General features: G+C 37.2%; 1 protein-coding gene and 1 long non-coding RNA gene across 5 annotated transcripts in view; one reads left to right on the forward strand and one right to left on the reverse strand.

Moving 5' to 3' along the window:
- The window catches only part of klhl5 (kelch-like family member 5), a 132,124-nt gene that overhangs the window by 46,333 nt on the left and 66,734 nt on the right, over window positions 1–19,057 (reverse strand). For all 4 annotated transcript variants that reach the window (XM_087235994.1, XM_087235993.1, XM_087235992.1 and 1 more), the window contains 1 exon segment: window positions 15,325–15,507. In XM_087235994.1, coding sequence (XP_087092120.1) covers window positions 15,325–15,467 — 143 coding nt within the window. In that variant the 5' untranslated portion in view covers window positions 15,468–15,507.
- Window positions 473–7,721, forward strand: LOC147846787 (uncharacterized). The gene is made up of 3 exons (XR_015476507.1): window positions 473–4,366; window positions 4,476–4,852; window positions 5,229–7,721. It is a non-coding gene; the product is annotated as an uncharacterized LOC147846787 (long non-coding RNA).

Consider the following 19,057-nt stretch of genomic DNA (forward strand, 5'->3'; position numbering starts at 1 on the left):
ACATTTCTGTGTGGAGTTTGCATGTACTCCCTGTGTTCACGTGGGTTTCCTCCGGGTGCTCCGGTTTTCCCCACAGTCAGAAGACATGCGGTTCAAGTGAATTGGGTAGGCTAAATTGTCCATAGTGTATGAGTGTGAATGAGTATTTATGGATGTTTCCCAGAAATGGGTTGAGGCTGAAAGTAAAATCAGCCAGCTGCGTAAAAACGTGCTGGATAAGTTGGCGGTTCATTTCGCTGTGGCGACCCCGAATTAATATAATCATTAAGCCGAAAAGAAAATAAATGAATGAATGAATGAATAAGAAATTTACTTTTCAGCTTACATGTATGATGGCTTTTGCTTTATTACATTTTTTAAAAACTTGTTTTACTCACAGTATGTCCTTTACATTAGGCTAGCTAAAAATTAGCTTGCTAAAATTATCAATTACCAATACATTTTTTACCAACCTGGTTTCTTTTTTTCTTTTGAACACATGGATTTTTTGAGAAATGTTGAAACTTTTTTCTATAATAAAATGACTTGAAACATCAAAATATCTTCTTTTTTGTTTAACAGAAAAACCTTTAGAACTGCTTGAGTGAGGGTGATGTGTGAGTAAATACAATATGTGTATTTAAAGAGCACCTATTTTACCCGTTATTTTAAGATTTAAGATAAGACTATTTTGTCTCCAGAATGTGTCTGTAAAGTTTCAGCTCAAAACACCCATCAGATTATTTGTCATACCTTTCAGAATATTGGAATTGCTTTGCTCTGAACACATTGTAGCTGTTTTTGTTGCCTGTGCCCTACTGTTCTCCTCGCCCACCATTCCTACATGCCAGACAAAGAGTGCCTCAGTTTAGGGCTACATAAGATAAACAGCACAGTGACAGACATGAAGGAAGCAGATCTCGGTTGTGAGAAATACTACAGTAAGAACTTTCCCAATGATTATTTGATGTATTTGTCTTGGAGTTAATTCAAGTCAAGTCACACTCAATATCATTACAAAGTTCACGCACACACACATACATAAGGAGAACCCCCCCCCCCACCACACACACACACACACACACACACACACACACACACACACACACACAAATAGCCTGCACGTTTAATTTTGCGCTGCTTTTGCGCAGCAAATGTGACAGGATACACGTTAATATCCACTGCTGTATGAATATCTATTATGTTAATGCACTAAAAAAACTGATTTAACAACCACAAACCAGGATTGAAGCATTTTCTTTTATAAAAGTACATTTGGCTGTGGTGATGAATTACAGCGTTTTTACCATCTAAAACTTATGTTTTTACAAACATGCACTGTTTTAAAAACATTTTAAACTTATAAAACTCTATCTTGGTCACATGTATTCCATTTGGTGTTGTGCAAGGAACTGCACAAATAGTCCTTTATTCATTGTTAATATGCCCCTAAAACTATTATTAATGTAAAAAGGAAATGTTGTTGGCATTTTACCTAAAAATTGCATTTAAACATATGTTTAATAAAAAGTCAAATTGTGCAGTTTCACAAAATTGTAGGCTAAAAATGTATTTCCCATTTTAACGATGTTGCCCAAAGTTTGCATAAAAACGGATTTCCCTGCTTATAATATTAATTAAACAAGCTGATGGTATTTTGTGATTGAGCCTGGTTTCTCTCAAGGATTTTCCTTCACTTTTGTCGATTGGTGAAGTTTCTCGCCACTGTTGCCACTGGTTTGCGTAGTTTGGGACTTTTTCTTCAGTGTTTGGATTTGAGGATTTGTACTTCAGTGTTTGGACTTTCAGTAGTGAAATTAAAACTACACTGAACTGAACTTAACTGAACTTCAACTAAAGAAGGAGCTCGGCCAAAAGGCAATTATTTATGCATTTAAAAAGAAACTGAATAGGCAGGTTCTGCAGGTTGCAATGGACAGAATTTTCATTAGCAATCTTTAGCTAATTGTTACTGTTTGTCTTGGGTGAATTAGGAATCTCCCCAACCAACGCAGAGCCTGGGGATCAGAATGAGTGCTCCGACTTGCGCCCCCCTGATCCTGCAGAAAGGCAATTTACAGATTTACTGGTCAATCTACATTCCTACTCTCACCTATGCTCATGAGCTTTGGGTCATAACCGAAAGGCCAAGATCTCAGATACAAGCAGCCAAAATAAGTTTTCTTCAAAAGGTGGCAGGGTGCACCCTTATAGATAGGATGAGGAGCTCTGTCATCCAGGAGGAGCTTGGAGTAGTCACTGCTCCCCCACATTGAGAGAAGCCAGCTGAGGTGGCTCGGGCATCGGTTTCAGATGCCTCCCAGACGTGTATCTAGGAAGGTGTTCGAAACATATCCCAACAGGGAGAGACCTTGGGGAAGACCCAGGACAAGGTAGACGGCCTATGCCTTCTCGGCTGGCCTGGGAATGCCTTGGAATCCCCCTGGCAGAGTTGGAGGAATGTCTGGGAAGAGGGAAGTTAGAAACTGCTGCCCCCGCTACCCAGCCCCAGATAAGTGGAAGAAAATTAATGAATGAAATGTAATCAAATTGGGTTGACCCCTTGCACAATCCAAAGAATGGTTGCTTCTTTAAAAATACACAAATTTGTCAAGTTTAGAAAAAAAAGGCATGAAAAAAAGGCATGAAATTTAAAGCAATAATTAATTCCAAACTAAAATCTTTGAATAAATCTAAAAACCACATAAATATTAAATGATAACAATTTGTTGTTAGAGCTCCAAAACTAGCTCCGGCACTCCATTTAAGTGCAGAGTTACAAAAAAATCTCAGGAGTGTAATGGCGAAAACACATGCAGGAATTATGACAAAGGAGAAGTAATGAGAGGAGAGAAGAAAAGAGAAAGAAAGGGAGCACAAATGAGGCTCGAGGAGAGAAGCGGGGAGTGAAAGCACATTAGAGGCTGTGAGACTCATTTAGCAGCAGGAGTAACACTCAGCATTTGCCCTCGCCACTATCCTTCACTCTCTCTTCCCTTTTCCTCATCACAGAGCAGATTGCTTTAAAACCTTTCCCCTTACACCCCGAATGCAATAGTCTAGCAGTTTTCTCTTGTTTTGTTTTGTTTTTCTTACTCAAATTAAAGATTCAGCTTGATTCAAATAGCAGCCTGAAAAGCAAGATTTTAGGTTGTAGATGGTGTTCTAGTTAGAAATAAACGTACAAAGGCTATTTATTTGCTATACCATGTATATGTGTGCATTTGTGCATCATTATAAATAAAACACCAGCAGAACCTTCCAGCTGCCTAAGGCTTTGCAATCAGCAGAACTATGCCATCAACGCACACAAACAGAGGAGAACGTAATGAAGGAGAGGATGAACAGATCAGAGAGAATAAACAGATTGAATGCCAAGGTGCAGCAAAATCACCACAAATCCACATTGAGGATTTTTTTCTGTCACTTATGATTCTGAAATCTGTCAAATTTAACACATGCAATTAATACACTACAATGTTATTAACACATTAATTCCAATTGACAGTATAGCAGCTACAATGCGTCTGATTGGATCAGAGCTGACACAAAAAGACCCTATAGTGCTTTAGCAGTAAATGCTGAAGATGAAAACGCACTGGTGGTTTATTTACAAGTCAAAACAAATGGGGTGTTTAGCAAAGGTGACGTCGTTTGCATTTTTCATAAGATGGAATTTAATTATCACTGAAATTCCCAAGAGTGAACTACTGTCGTGCATAAACATGTTCATGTGAAAATGAAGTCTATAAAGCATTTTGAAATGTCTTTTATTACTGAACTACAGCACATTAGCAGTGAATTATTTGATAGCATTTCCTATGCGTTTTGAAGTAGCACAGAATTGATGTAGCGCAGAATTAGCAATTTTTTTTGCTAACAGAATTAGCAATTCTAATAAAAGAATCAAATTATTACACATAAAAGTCTATATTTAGTCCTCTCTGAAGACTTTAGTATATATATTATCAAATATAATTACATGTTAACTGGAAAAATTATTACAGGATTAAAAATTATTTGAGTCTGTGTCGAAAATCACAATATACAATGTAAATTTAAAACATTTTGCCTCAATAATATTTTCGATAAATCTACCAATATACCAGACATGCTTTCAAAATTGTAATTATATACAGATGTATGCTAATTTTTGGGCATCCCTGATAATTATCAAATTGCAAGTTGTAGTTTGCTGGTCTTTCGAAGCAGCGATTTAATTTGAGTATATTTTATCCTCCATGGAAAAAGCCACATTTCAATTCAGACATAACATTTATCGCATGCAATGCAATTTAAATCAACAACAAAAACAGCAAAAATTTGGGCATTCCAATAATGACATTAATATTTTATATTTGTATTTGCTAAAAAGTGGGTGCCGAATGTGAACTTTTTTTTTCAAATTAATCCATACATTTTCAATGATGTTCAAGTCTGAGGACTGGACTGGCCATTCAAGAATATTGTATTCTGTCTGAGCATGAATTTCATAGTATATCTGGAACTGCATTTTGGGTTCATTGTCCTGCTGAAATATCCAACCCTGCCGTAACTTGACTGATCTCAGAACATTGTTCTTAGGAATCTGCGGATATTGGATCCATGGGACCCTCAACTCTAACAAGGTTTCCAGTACTTTTGCTCACCACACAAGCACACAGGATGACGGACACTCCACCATTTTGTACAATACGGAGCAGTTTCTTTTTTGTCATGCAAAGCACCTGTGGTTGTGAACAAAAAACTCCATCTTAGTTTCATCTGTCCACAGTATTCATTCATTCATTTTCTTTTTGGCTTAGTCCCTTAATTAACCAGAGGTCACCACAGTGGAATGAACTGCCAACTTATTCTGCAAATGTTTTACACAGCGGATGCCCTTCCAGCTGCAATCCAACATTTGAAAACATCCACACACACTCTTTCACACACATACACTTCAGTTAATTTAGCTTACCCAATTCACCTGTACCACATGTCTTTGGACGTGTAGAGGGAACTGGAGCAAACCCAAGCAAACACTGGGAGAACATGCAAGCTCCACACAGAAATGCCAACTAAGCCAGCCAGGGTATAGAACCATCGACCTTCTTGCTGTGAGGCGATTGTGTTACCCACACTTTTTCCAAAATGATTTAGGATTGTCCAGATGAGCTTTTGCAAACCTCAAATGACTTTGCTTGTTGGCAGAACACAGAAAAGGCTTTTTCTGCATCACCTTACATTAAGCTGTTTTTTGTGAAGAGTGCGCTGGACTGTGGAATGATGTACAATGACATTATCAGCAGCAAGATGTTCCTAGAGCTTTTTGGAGGTGGTCTGTGGTCTGTCTTTGACCATTCTATTCATTCGCCTTTGCCTATATGTTTACTATGCAGCCACAGAGGTACCGTGTATGTATACACACACACACACACACACACTCACACTTTCACACACATACACACATATATATATTATCAGTAATTCCTGTAGAATTTTATTTCATCATTTTAAGAAAGTGTAAAATGTGTCATTCAAATCTGTTCAAATTAATTTATAAACAATCTATTATTTTTTTTACATGGTGAGAAATACGTGACAGCCAACTGAGTGTGTTATTAAATTCAAAAATGTTCTTTCTTTTATTAATAATTTTTTCCATACAAATAAATACCACAGACACGGGTATGACTTAATTTCGATGCACTAAAAACTGACAATAAAAAGGAACAAACTCTCTGAGCTGGAATTAGATCTCAGGAAACAAAGCAGGAAACAGCAAAAACAGCATCAGTGGAAAGCTGTGAAACAGTTGGGGGACGAACACAACAACTGCCTGATTCAGATGCCCTGAAAATATATGAATGCACTTTTGCACACACACACACAGACACACACACACACACACAGACACACACACACACACACACACACACACACACACACACACACACACACACACAGTTAGAATAGATTATGTTTCAGTCCAAGATCTTAAATAAGCCACAGTCCTCGTAACAGACACTCCATGACACTCGTCATAAATCTAGAAACTCTCAAATGACAAATGGGCATTAAAAGCCTGTCACTATACTGTATCTGCAAAGAAGGGTTCACTTGTCAAAGGCCACACCTACTCATGAATAATATTGACATTGAATGTTTCAATTTAGTGCAATTTAGAGCTGCTAAACATAAAAGCTGTCTGTCATACTGGAAGGGTCAAAGCCAGTCCTTAAACAATTGAGCAAGCTTATTGTAATTACCGTGAGGGTAGGGTTGGCACAGTGGCTTGGTGGCTAGCACTTTTGTCTCACAGCAAGACAGTTATTGTGTCTGGAGTGGTTAAATGTGACATCCAAGTATAAATATCAATTGGCAAACATATTAATTTCAAACAAGTAAAAGTACATTCAAACAAGCATACACATTAACCTATTATTCAGTAACAAGATGGCGCCGAACAGTTAAACATGTAAAGGTGACAGAAACATAACCAGCAGATTAAAGCATACACTTATGCATTACAACTTATGTATTATTTAGTCACAAAATGGCACCAAACAGTCAAAAACCAAAGTGTGACAGACAAGAATATAAATATGAATGTGGATGTATGTATATCAGTGTGAATGTATTTACTGATAGTCAAGATCAGTCATCCTCAACTTTTTTTTTCACCACGAACCAGTCAACTCTTTTAAAATTTAACCTCAGAGCAGAAAGTGTGTGTGTGTGGGGGGTATTCACAGGTTGCTAGGCGACCATCAACATTGCTGTCACTATTATACAAATTTTATTTATAGAGAACAATTACAAAGCACTGCAGGGTTTGGGTGTTCTGTGTTTGTCTGAGGTAATTACTCTACCGAAATGTGTTTATTCCACACAAGCTGAAGTTGATTGATCAGTTCTTGTCACGCAACTCGCAGTGTGCTTGTGGCATTGATTCAACTGCGTGCATCTGGAAGGCGCAATCGCGTCAAGCCTGCGCGACCGCGTCAAGTATAAAAGCCTCATCCGTTTTATGAGGTGTGCGCACAGTCAGCAGAGGTACGCAACGCGGTGCCAGGCGAAGTCAGCCTTCATGCCGCTTCACAGGCTGCGCACCTTCACTGGAAATAACGAACTTGCGTCAAGTCTAGAAAAGAAGCCATATGCTAACAACCCCTAAAAGCCCGTCATCTTATGGGATCTCCAGCAGTTGATCTTCCTGCACAGACATGCTAGATTCACCTGATTTGTTGACAAATGGGTTGCGGATTTATTCCTTGGCAGTTTGCAGGTCCTTCCCAAGGCATTTTCCCCTTTACAAATAAACTTTCCAAAGATATTCCTTACCCTTTTTGCTGCTTGTGGGTTAAATTTGGGCGCTCAAGTGAACGAAATGTAAGCAAGAGAATACGGTCATTTTTCTAAATAAAAGACTTTCCAAAATAAAAGATCGTTCAGACTTATAGATACTTATAGATAATAAATAAAACAGAAATAATTAATGATTTCTTGTGCGGCCCAGTACCAATTAAGTGGACCACCGGTCAAGATGATTCTAAGTACCAGGATGAGCTTGTGTTATTTAGAATGTTGCAACTGTCCTATAAGAATTTTCCAAATAGCCATATATGATATGAGATGATATGATCTGATTGATATATGATTTGATATATGATACAATACGATACAATGCTATGAAATGCAATAGTCGATCCCAAAAAGAAGATAATGCAAAGTAACACTATGTTTATGTAGCAAGAAACCTCAAACTAACATTATATTGTTTATAGTGTATTATAATGTGACCTTACATATAGTATAAGACTTATATAGTATAGACTTATCTTTATTTTTAAGATTAAATATCTGCCAATATTTGTATACTTTCCACAAACGTGATCACTTTGATAAATAATACATCAAAAACTAATTATTAGGCTTTTAAATTGATATCGTTTTAAGTTTTTATGTTGTTTGTATGTTTTAGTTTAAATATGAAAAATACATTTTTTAATTCAATTTTTTATTCTTGTACCATTTAACCAGTAAATCAAATATTTCCTGTGCTTCCTATTTTACATTTTTCTATTAAAGTATCTGACAAAAAGCCACAAAGAGAAAAGCTTCATCATTCATTTCCTTGATGCTATTATTATTCATCTTTCTGAGTCTATTTGAGTAAAGATAATTGTATGTGTGTGTGTAATTTGTCATGCCTACACATTTGCGTGCTCACACTAATGCGTAGACTGAAAACAACTATGTTCCGCCTCTTCTCCTTCTCTCATTATTTCTCTCTCTTTACAGGTACTTGGTACAATACACAAAATACATTTCTCTCAGGATATTGTTACACAGATAGTGATGTTTTGAATTTTATAAAGTGATTTGAGTGCTTAAGATAATGGTTATGAACAGGATGTGATCAATTTAGTAGACCATTACATGTGAGATACATAGTGAAAACATAGACAAATTCATGTTATAAAAATTTAAGAGCTATAATTGCATTTTTGCCATCTTCTTTAAATTTTAAATGATAAAGGGATAGTTCACCCATAGTTCAAAATTTCCTCACCATTTCCCCACCCTTAAGTGGTTCCAAACCTTTTTAAGTTTCTCTAACAAAAAAGACAATGTTTTAATTTGTTTGTTGGTAACCAGTAGCCATTAACAGTAAAATAAAGAACATCACTATGGAAAACAAAGGCAACAGATTGCCAACATAATTCATATTTATGAATAATCTTATTTTATTTTCAACAGAAGAAACTCAGCATTTACAAGCATTCATACAGCAGATGCTTTTATCCTCCACCTACTAAAGTGAGAATAATTAAACACTTCAAATCAAACCCAAACTCATTCTGAAAACGTACCCCTATATACATTTCTGGTAGATTTTGTTTTCACAAATCCACCAGAGGCCGCTGTGTACGCTTTTTAAGATCTCTAATTTCTCTCACGAGTGCCATTCGTGCCTGCGCTTCTTGCATAAATCCACCAGAGGCCACTGTTGACTGACTTACTGACTGACTGATCAACTGACCTACTCTCCTACTTTCCTAAACCCAACTGATAGTGTTTTAAAAAGCACCGATTGACCAGCACCCACCTCCCTAAACCCAACCAACACTGTTTTCAAAAGTAATCCAGAAAAAAACAAAAGCCCTTGCGGCATGATTTTTTACCACTTTTTCAGATTTCTTACCCTATTATTTGTTTATTGATTTTTTTTTGTTTTTTGTTTTTGTCTTACCTGCTTTCTGGAAACTGTTCTTCGCCGGACTCAAACCCTGTCATCACAGTAAGCGATCAGCTGGTAAGGCCGAAAAGGAACATCATCATACCGCCCCGCAGTGTTCTTTTTAAAGACGAAATGCAGCCATACATTCCATACATATTTTGCAATCTCCAGAAATATATATACGGGTACATTTTCAGAATGAGCCTATGTTGTTCAAATTACCAGACAATCAACAATATATAGATGAAGTGACAAATCTAGGTTAGTTTAGCGTTTTAGCAGTTTTTAACCAAGCAGGGCAAACATTAAAAAAACATAGAGAGGGCTATTGCTGGATTGTTGATGAAAGAAATGCGTCTTCAGCGGTTTCTTAAAAGTGGCCAGAAAAAGTCATTCCACAAGGATGGAACATTAAAGGTGAGAGTCCTTGCAATTGATTTGTGCCCCTTTGGGATAGTACCACAAATCAACATTTTGTCCTTCCTGGCACATAAGCTTAAAAAAGTGTGTTCAAGTGTGATGGAAAATTTATATTTATGCAGCTCTCTAGCTAGATGTAGCCACAAAGGACGTATTTGAAAGTTACATTTCCTGTTCATGTGTAAAGGTGTGAAAGCGGTGTTCCATTTTGACACCCCTATGCAATGTTCATTCTTGATACCACTGTGTTCTGCAAAGTGTATAATAATACATATATAATAATGAAGCATTATCAATCTAAGATTGATTTTTTTTCCCTCTAGGTTTAAAACCATTGCTTGTAGATGCATTCACAGCTTGAATGAGTGTATAAATAAGCTGTACTTCCATGACACAGATAAAGAGATGCAGAGTCATTGGTTAGTTTGTATGTGAATAGCATCGCTTTGAATCTGATACAAACTGCGAATTTTAAAAAACAATTGTATTACAAAAAGACCTGACAATAAATGTTTTACTTTTTTTATATACATAAATGGGGTTTCAATGAACAATTTTCAGTTATACAAAATTTATTTTGGCTGATAAAGTTAGGATGACTAGAAATTTTTACTCTACTAAAAAATATGAAGCAGCTAGATCTTTATTTTATTTTTTACAGTTTGAAACTGGTGGCCACTGTAGATTAATGAATAAAGGTGTGAAAAGCTTTTTGTAGTTCATTAAAGACCACTCTCACTGCTGTATTCCAAATCATTTGCAAAGACTTGATGGGCTTTGTTCATTGGAAAGCCAGCAAAGAAAGCATTTCTATAATTGAGCAATTAAGCAGCATGTTCTAATCCCTGCATGCACAGGACATCAACATGAAGTCATATTGATGTTGTACCCCAACGTCATGGGGACATTGGATTTTGTTTGAAATTGAAAATCGCGTTGACGCCAGAATCCAAGGTCAGGCCGAAATCAATATCCAATTTGCAACCTAAAATGAACTTAAAATCAACCAAATATCAATGTCTAATCATGTTACACCTTAATTTTGTGTGGACGTTACCACTATGACATCTCTCAGATGTTGGATTTTGGTAGCTTTCCAACACAACCTAAAATCAAAAAAAAAAAAAAAAAAAAAAAAAAAAACGAATTAATTAATTGATATTGAATGTAAAAAAAATAAAAAAATTGACGCTGGCTAGGCACTGAATTTTGGTCACCTGACTTCATGACCTAAATCTAACCTAATATTAACATCTTATGATGTTGTGTGCCTGCTAGGATAGGAAGGGTGTAATATTCCTAATATTATATAGAGTGAATCTGCATGATTAGACAGTTCTAGTAAATGTGGTCTGTAATGTTCAGCTGATCATCAAGAACTACTATATGTTCCTAGGAGCTATGGTCGAGATGTACAGCTGTATGGTGAAGTTATGGTCAAGAGTTGGGTCGGGCGGGATTACATCAGCTCTGTTTTGACAAGATTGAGTTGACGATGATGGTCCAGGAGGAGATATCTGTGAGGCATGCTGATACCCGAGCAGCGATTGTCAGATTATCCCGCTGGAATGAGATGTAGAGTTTGCTGCATCAGTGCAGCAATGGTAGAAAAAGGCATGTTTCTGGATAAAAGAACCAGGTGATGCTACAGTATGTACAACGTCAAATCAGGAAAAATTGGGACAGTGTGGAAAATACAACTGAAAATAAGAAAGTAGTGACTTCCAAATTTACTTAGACTTTTATTTCATTGCCGTCAATATGAACACAATATTTCATATTTGTCTGGTCACTTCATTTTAATTGTAAATATGCATCCTTTACTGTCACTCAGACCTGCAGCACATTTCAAAAAAAAGTTGTGACAGGAGCAATTCGGGGCAAGTAATCAGGTAAATAATGATGTCACTTGAAACAGATGATGATCTGGAGGACTTTCAGTGTGTAAAGGACAAGGAAGCAAGCCTAAGCTGAACTACTATGATCTCCAAACTCTCAGGCGGCACTGCATCAAGAATGATCATTTATCTATAAGCGAGATCACCACGTAGGCTCAGGGCTACTTTGGCAAACCTTTGTTAAGTACCAAAATACATCGATACATCCACAAATGCCAGTTAGAACTGTACTGTGCCAAAAGAAAGCTCTATGTTGACAGTGACCAGATGCACCATTGACTTCTCTGGGCGGGAAAGCGTCTGAGATGGACCATTACACACTGGAAACCTGTACTGTGGCCAGATGAATCAGTATTTCAGGTATTTTTTGGGAGAAAATGACACTGTGTACATACCAAAGAAGAAAAGCATCATCCAGACTGTTACTATCAACAAATCCAAAAGCCAGGGTCTGTCATGGTATGCGGTTGTGTCAGTGCCCTTGGCAAAGGTTACTTTTGCAATGGTACCATTAATGCTGAAAAGTACATAGTAATGCTGGCACACAAGTGTGCTGCCTTCTTTTTCAGGGACACCTATCCATATTTTAACAAGACAATGCAAAACCACAATCTAAACACGTTACAAAGTCTTTGCTGCAGAGAAAGAGGATACAGGTACTTAACTGGCCTGTCTGCAGTTCCCACCTGTCTCTAATAGAGAATGTGTGGTGCGTTTTAAGTGCAAAATGCAACAAATAACACCAACAAATATTGAACACCCTAGGACTTGTTTGCGGGAATAATTGGACAAATTTTACACCTTGAGGCACTCCAATAGCAAGATTGTATGGCTCAGACATTCACCCCTCAAAGATACGATGAATGGCCTACCTGAGTCGTAAGAACTGAACTACTAGTAAAGTTCATAAGTTTCCCATTGTCCTAAGGGTTGGCAAGAGAATTTGGTGGCTAATCATGTCAAACGAAACAGAAAAATCCAGTAAGATGAGCACTAAGTATTTGTGTTTGCAACAACAGGTTTAAAATAAGTGGGTGGAGGGTAAATGATGACAGAGCTTTTGTGTCAACTAGACCTTTAACCGGATTTAATGTATATAGCTCACTTTATTATCAGCCATCAGAAAATATACAGTAGGTTCAATCTAACAACGTCTGTTCCTTCAATTAAACTGCGTAACTAAGTGAAAACAACATAACTAAGTGAAAGAATATTCAAATATTCATGACTCTGATATGACGTTAATATATTGATGCATTGCCTTTAACTGTCAGAAAAGAGCAGTTGTTGAAAAGGAGCTGTGGTAGGAGTTACTGCACTTTCATTTTTGTTATGAATGCTGTCGTTCACGTATGGCAAATGTTTGTTATGGAAGTCTGCATCTACCCTCTCATTATTTCTTTCCTTTTCAGAAGCACTACATAAACATCTTGTTCTTCCTATTCAGTTTCCATAGCAGACAATACACTCTATCAAAAAGCACACTCAAAATAATACCACCACCGTTTCAAAAGTCTAAAGTTTTTTGTAAAATTCAGAAACTGCAATACTTGCTGACAATAGAGTGTGCTATAAATGTGCCGTGGCTGCTAGATTCAGCAGCAAACTGTAACTACCATCACTCATCTCAAGCATCTCCAGGGCATTTATGATTCAGCAACATGGACTGATTCCTCTCACATATCTTGTGTCAAAGACCTCACAATGGAGGAAAAACCTGTCAGTGAGTTTACAAAAGTTGGTGTATTTCAGTTTGAGGTCATTTGGTTCAACTAAGTAATGCTTCATTAGGAAAGATCCACCATTATTTGCTGCAAACTGGTATATTTTTAGTTGGTGAGAAAAAATATACAGTGAAATAAAGCAGTAAACAAATCATTCTCTTCTGTCCATTTTCTGTTAAAAAAGGGTCAATAAGAGGGTATACATTTTTCCTGATATTTCAATCAAATATTGGGAGATAAGATTGTGTAATTGACATACCTTACAGTAAAAAGAAACAAAAAACAAACGCAATAAGGCGCAAGACAGGCATAGAGTGATTTGTTGCTATTTTCAGACCAGCGCAACTGTAATTTTCATGTTTTCCACCTTGTTGTTTTTAAGGGTTTGGTGGGATTTGGAGACGTATGCGTCACTATATGGGGCAGAGGACTCTGAATTAAGTGTGTTTAGACATTGCTTCATTTTTGACCACATTTCGTTATTATTGTTCATTTGTTCATTTGCAGGAGATTAGAACTGAATTTAGAAATAGTTTTGCGCTTAATAAATGAAATTAAATATATAGAATAATGGATGTCTTCAGTGGAGTGAGTTTCTACTGTTTCATTACTCTACGAAAGTAAAGGAGTAAAGTAAAGAGTAGAAGTAAAGTAAAGAGAAAATAAAGAGGTCGAATGAAGGAGGCTCGTTTTTTTATCCTCGCGCAGATGGTCAGTTTAACTGTTTTCTTGCTAGTGAAGCATTCAGTTTTCCACTTACAAAGTCCACCATGTAAATAGCAAATGCGCCATGGCGTGAAGCAACTGACTCTTAAAGGGAATGGGAGATGAGACTGATTTAATGCATGTTATGCTCAAAACACACCCATGACTCTAAGAGAATAAGCACGATCCTCTTAGAGCATGCGACAAGGCGTAAACTGTATTTGTTTTTCTATCATTAAAATAGCAAAAGTGGATTCAGTCATGCCCTAATGCTTTTGCGCCATGTGCTTTAGACTTTGTGCTTAGATCGTTAAATTAAAGCCCCTATGCTGTGTTCACACAAACAGACGCGTCAATATTTTGGGTTTACTCACTTCATTCGTGCGTTAAATTCGTTTCATTTGCATGTCAAATTCACTTCACAATAGATACGGATTCACATCATGGGCAGGGCTTCTGTCTGCCAGGTGACTCCCCAGTGACACACTCTGCCTGATGTTTATGTGCTAAAGAAAGGCTAAAAACAGTGTATATATTCATTTGGCGCCAGGTCTGAGCACTAGATCCTTTTAGAGGTGCACCCAGCTCTGTGATTTTATCAACTCCTCTAGAAAATATACCTGGATAATGGAGGCTTTCAGCGGTGCTTCCAACTGAGCCGAGCCTAGTTTGATGAGCTGTTGTCAGCTAGAGGAGTTCTCCCAGGCCACCAACAATAGGCACAACGTCATAATCACTCCCTTCCAAGAGCAAGCTTCTGATTGGTTAACGTGGCATGAATATCTGGTATAGTTCAGATTTTCTAACTCGAGTGATTGAGGTGGCACAAATGACTAAAAAAAAAACACTCAAATCGCTTCAAATCCAATTCATTCCGCCGCCTCATTAGCGTGTATCGTGCCACAGGATGTCTATTCACATCTTTGCATTGACTTAACATGTTAACCACTCGCGCTTGATGCTTCATCCGCGTCTGGTGTGAACACAGCATTATAAACTATTTTCGGTGAATATTTTTAAAGTTTCATTTTCGTTTCATTTCTTTATTTCTTATGAGTTTTTAATTCAGCATTTATATCATGTTAACATTATATACATTTAACATGTAGTGTACATTGTTGTACATATCTAAACTTTGGCTATCAAAAGAACTTTTTTGTTTGCTTATGAATAAAATATAGTGTTTTCCCCTCAATTTACCCTATATCTAGAAAGCTATCCAGTCAAATGTGTTTGATAACCTCTGAAAGTAGTCAAAAGAGGACAAGCTCAGAATAAATCAGAGATCATTTAAATCTATATTTAGTGCTATACTGATGAAAACACATCTAAAACAGGTTTAATAACTGTTAATGAGTATACTATTTATTACCTGTGTGCCGGTATTCTGCGATCTCCAGCGAGAAGCACAACGTCACAAAGTTTCCTGGTCCTCAGGTAGGCCTCCATACGCCTGAAGGTGTGTTCAGCATGACTGTGTGCCTGGAAATGTTCATCTGACACACACGGCTCCATCGACGCACATGAGGACAAAGTCACACTGCTGTTGGATGTCCTAAAAACACACATGAGCTGTGTTACAAAACAATGTAAATTTGAACAAACTCCAAGAAATGAAGAGCACATGCAAAGTTGGTTTGACAAAGGACCAACAGAAACATTTTTCTCCTAATTCTCTGAGCACTAACAGGTTCTTTGTATAAATTAGCACTTATTGTGTGTATTGCCTCTTGCTGTTGAATTCCTGAATGCCTCCCCAACTGTAAAGGCTGATTTATACTTCTGCGTCAAGAGCATGTGTGTGCTACAGCGCAGCCTACACGTGGACCCATAGCCCTCGCCGTGGCTGTCGGCGTTGCTGACGTGCACCTCTCAAAAACTGTAACTAAAAGTCGCAAAGACGCATAGCACAAGCTCTCTGATTGGTCAACTTGGAAGCGCTGACGAGTGTGGGCGGGACTGAGAGCCGCGCGAGTCCGTTGGAGAGACTGTTTACAAGTGTTGACTATTAACAAGGAGCTCCAGATGGAGACTTTTGCTTTGTGTTTACCTTTTGGTTGAAGTTAATGCACGTCCGCCGGTTCCTGCCTCAAAATAAGCGAGTTTGAAACACTTGTACATTGAGAAAGCGTTCTGAAAAAACTAAACACCAGCGAAGAAACTTAACACAGAAGTACATAAACAGCTACTGCAGCTAGCGTTTCGGAAGTGTTATTGCAGACAACAGAAGCAGTGCGCTTAAGTATGAATGCAAAGCTACGCACGTTGCATACGCTGTGGGTCACGCTGATCACTTGACGCAGAAGTATAAGCTAGGCTTAAGTCAGGTTGGACAAAAGCATCTGCTAAACGACTAAATCTAAATGTGAATATAAAGCTTTCTATTGGTTAAAAATTTTATTTGATAACTTGTGGGTTTATTGATGTTTTTAAAGCTTCTGGATCACAACCTGAAGTATAGTTAAAGGTGCAGCAGGTGATCTACCAAAATTTTATCTGTTAGCATAATATCTTTGAAACACAGTCCCACCCCTGCCATCCAAAGCTATGCCTCCTGAAATCACGAATGCGCACATCAAAGAAGACAGTAGACAACCCCCTTGATCATGTCATACTTCATAATACTACAATTCCAAACAAAAAAAAACTATATTAAATCTAGCACGCTTTTAGTTGCGTAGCAAGCAAAACTTGTCATAATGTGCAATATTTTATGCATGGTCTCACTTTCTCACACGCTTTGTCCTAAAGCGACTACTGCATGCTTAGTGGTTGGCCGCCAGAGTGCAGAAATTACACTTATTACTAAACCATACTTACAGTACATGCTATTTCAGACAGAATATTGAAAGTAGCATGGCAAACAATATAGAGACAACATCACAGGTTGTCACTGTTCAAAAATTAACCAATAGGATGTGAAAATAAAATCAACTTCAGCTCAGTAACACAGGCTAGGAGGAATAGCGCTATTTAATCATGTTTATTGGTTACCGAAGTAAAAACTACATTATTGATGCTGTAATAGGTATGAAATTGAAATTAGTCACATCATCAACTTTCATCGGAAGATTTCAATGGCTGAACAACACTTCCTATAACCCATTCATAAAACAACACAATCTACATAAGCTTTGCGTGACTAAAATTGTTTTATAATATAACATTACCTGTCTAAAAGAAATAGTTCAGCCATGGTGTCATCCTTCCATTTTAATATGGATTGATTGATTGATTCATGAATGTGGCTTCATTCATGTGGCAAATCTACATTTGCTAACTGACAATTTGGGTTAATTATCAGAATTATGGTAATTATTGGCCTAATAAATTTTCATTGGATGAAAGTTTTTTAGTCTTATGCCTTACCAAAGTCCCTTTGAGGCAAGTCATTTCAATCAGCTGCAATCTTTGAAAAACCTCTCGGGCAGTATGCTCGAAAACATCAAATTCTCCAAAATTGCTTGCAAAGCTTACGATTGAGTTTCATATTAGGAATCACCAATAAAATTAAACAACAAATGTCTCTTTAGATTCATTTCTAAACGTCCAAATTACACAAAATCTGCAGAAACTCATGTCTGGTCCAAGCCCCTTCCCCAGAGTATTGTCAATCTATAGTGATCGATGGTATATACTAGAAGGCGGGTTTTTTTCACCATATATTGACCGATGATTGGCTTCGGCACTAGTAGACCAGGCTTTATGCACCATATTGACCATTACACTTTTCCCCATTCAAAAAGATACAAGTGACATGTCTTGTGTATTCTAATGTCTTTGACCTTGCCCAGAATATAAAAATACATTTAGGTCATTTACTTTACTCATTACTATCGAAATGTGAAGAGACTTTCAACCAGCACAACAAAAAATGTTTCTGAAGGCAATCACCTAGGCAAGGCAAGGCAAGGCAAGTTTATTTATATAGCACATTTCATATACAGTGGCAATTCAAAGTGCTTTACCTAAACAGGAATAAAAGAAGCAAATATAAGAAAAATAAAAACAAATAATACAAATTATATAAAAAAACATAAACACAGATAAAATGTGTTATAAAAGAATGAAAGAGAAGAGAAAAACATAATAGTGCAATCTGTCGGGCGTAGCACAGTGCTCATTCAGTAAAGGCAAAGCTGTGTTTTCAGTCTTGATTTGAATGTGCCTAATGTTGGAGCACATCTGATCATTTCTGGAAGCTGATTCCAGCAGTGAGGGGCGTAGTAGCTGAAAGCTGATTCACACTGCTTTGACTGAACTCTTGGAATTTCTACTGCACCTTTAATTAATAAAAAAAATGTAATTAAAAGTAAAGCTAATTAAAAATATACAGATACAGAGTTTTTTTAAATGTTTGAAAATATACAGCTTTATTGTAACTACAGAATAGAAAATTAGATGTTTACAGATGTTACAAAATCCATAAATATATATTTTTACATCCTACTGAAGGAAGAGAAATCTAATATTGAGACGTTGAAATCAAATATTTGAGAAATGCTGTTCTGCTCTATAATTTCCTCTGGGGCTGGGGGCACTAACTTGTACTTAATTGGCGTACAATGTCAAAGAACAAAATAAAAGTGACAAAATTTCATTTTACAGAAAAATCAGAATCATTAGAAATAGAGGCATACGCTTTCCTTGCAAAATTAGGGCTACACACACACATGCACACGATCAATGGATGGATAAATATAGAGGGCTTTGGAGAGCTGTTAGTAATTAGCTTTGATGATGAAGCTGGCCATGAAATACACAAAGCAATTTAGCCGGTTCCCAAACGGCTGTCGTCTCTGCTGCCTCTCGCTTCCTCTCTCTCTCTTTATCACCGGCTTGCTGTCATTCTTGTCTCTTTCTCTCCATCTCCACAGATTTCCTTGCAATCCCCATTTCCCATGTTCACACTCATTTTCTCTCTCTTAATGGTGCTCTTGTGAACACATCTCTACAGTAGAAATTCTGTGCGCATTTATGGCCTCTGAGCTTCTGACTCATCCAGGATCCATGGTAATTAATAGATCTTGCTGTAATTAATCACAATAGCCAGCAAGTGAGTCTGCGGAGAAGGCGATAGTAAAGACTAACTGCTCGCTCTTTTC

The sequence above is a fragment of the Danio rerio genome, chromosome 1, assembly GCF_052040795.2.
Source record: "Danio rerio strain M-AB ecotype USA chromosome 1, GRCz13ab, whole genome shotgun sequence".
Classification (NCBI taxonomy): domain Eukaryota; kingdom Metazoa; phylum Chordata; class Actinopteri; order Cypriniformes; family Danionidae; genus Danio; species Danio rerio.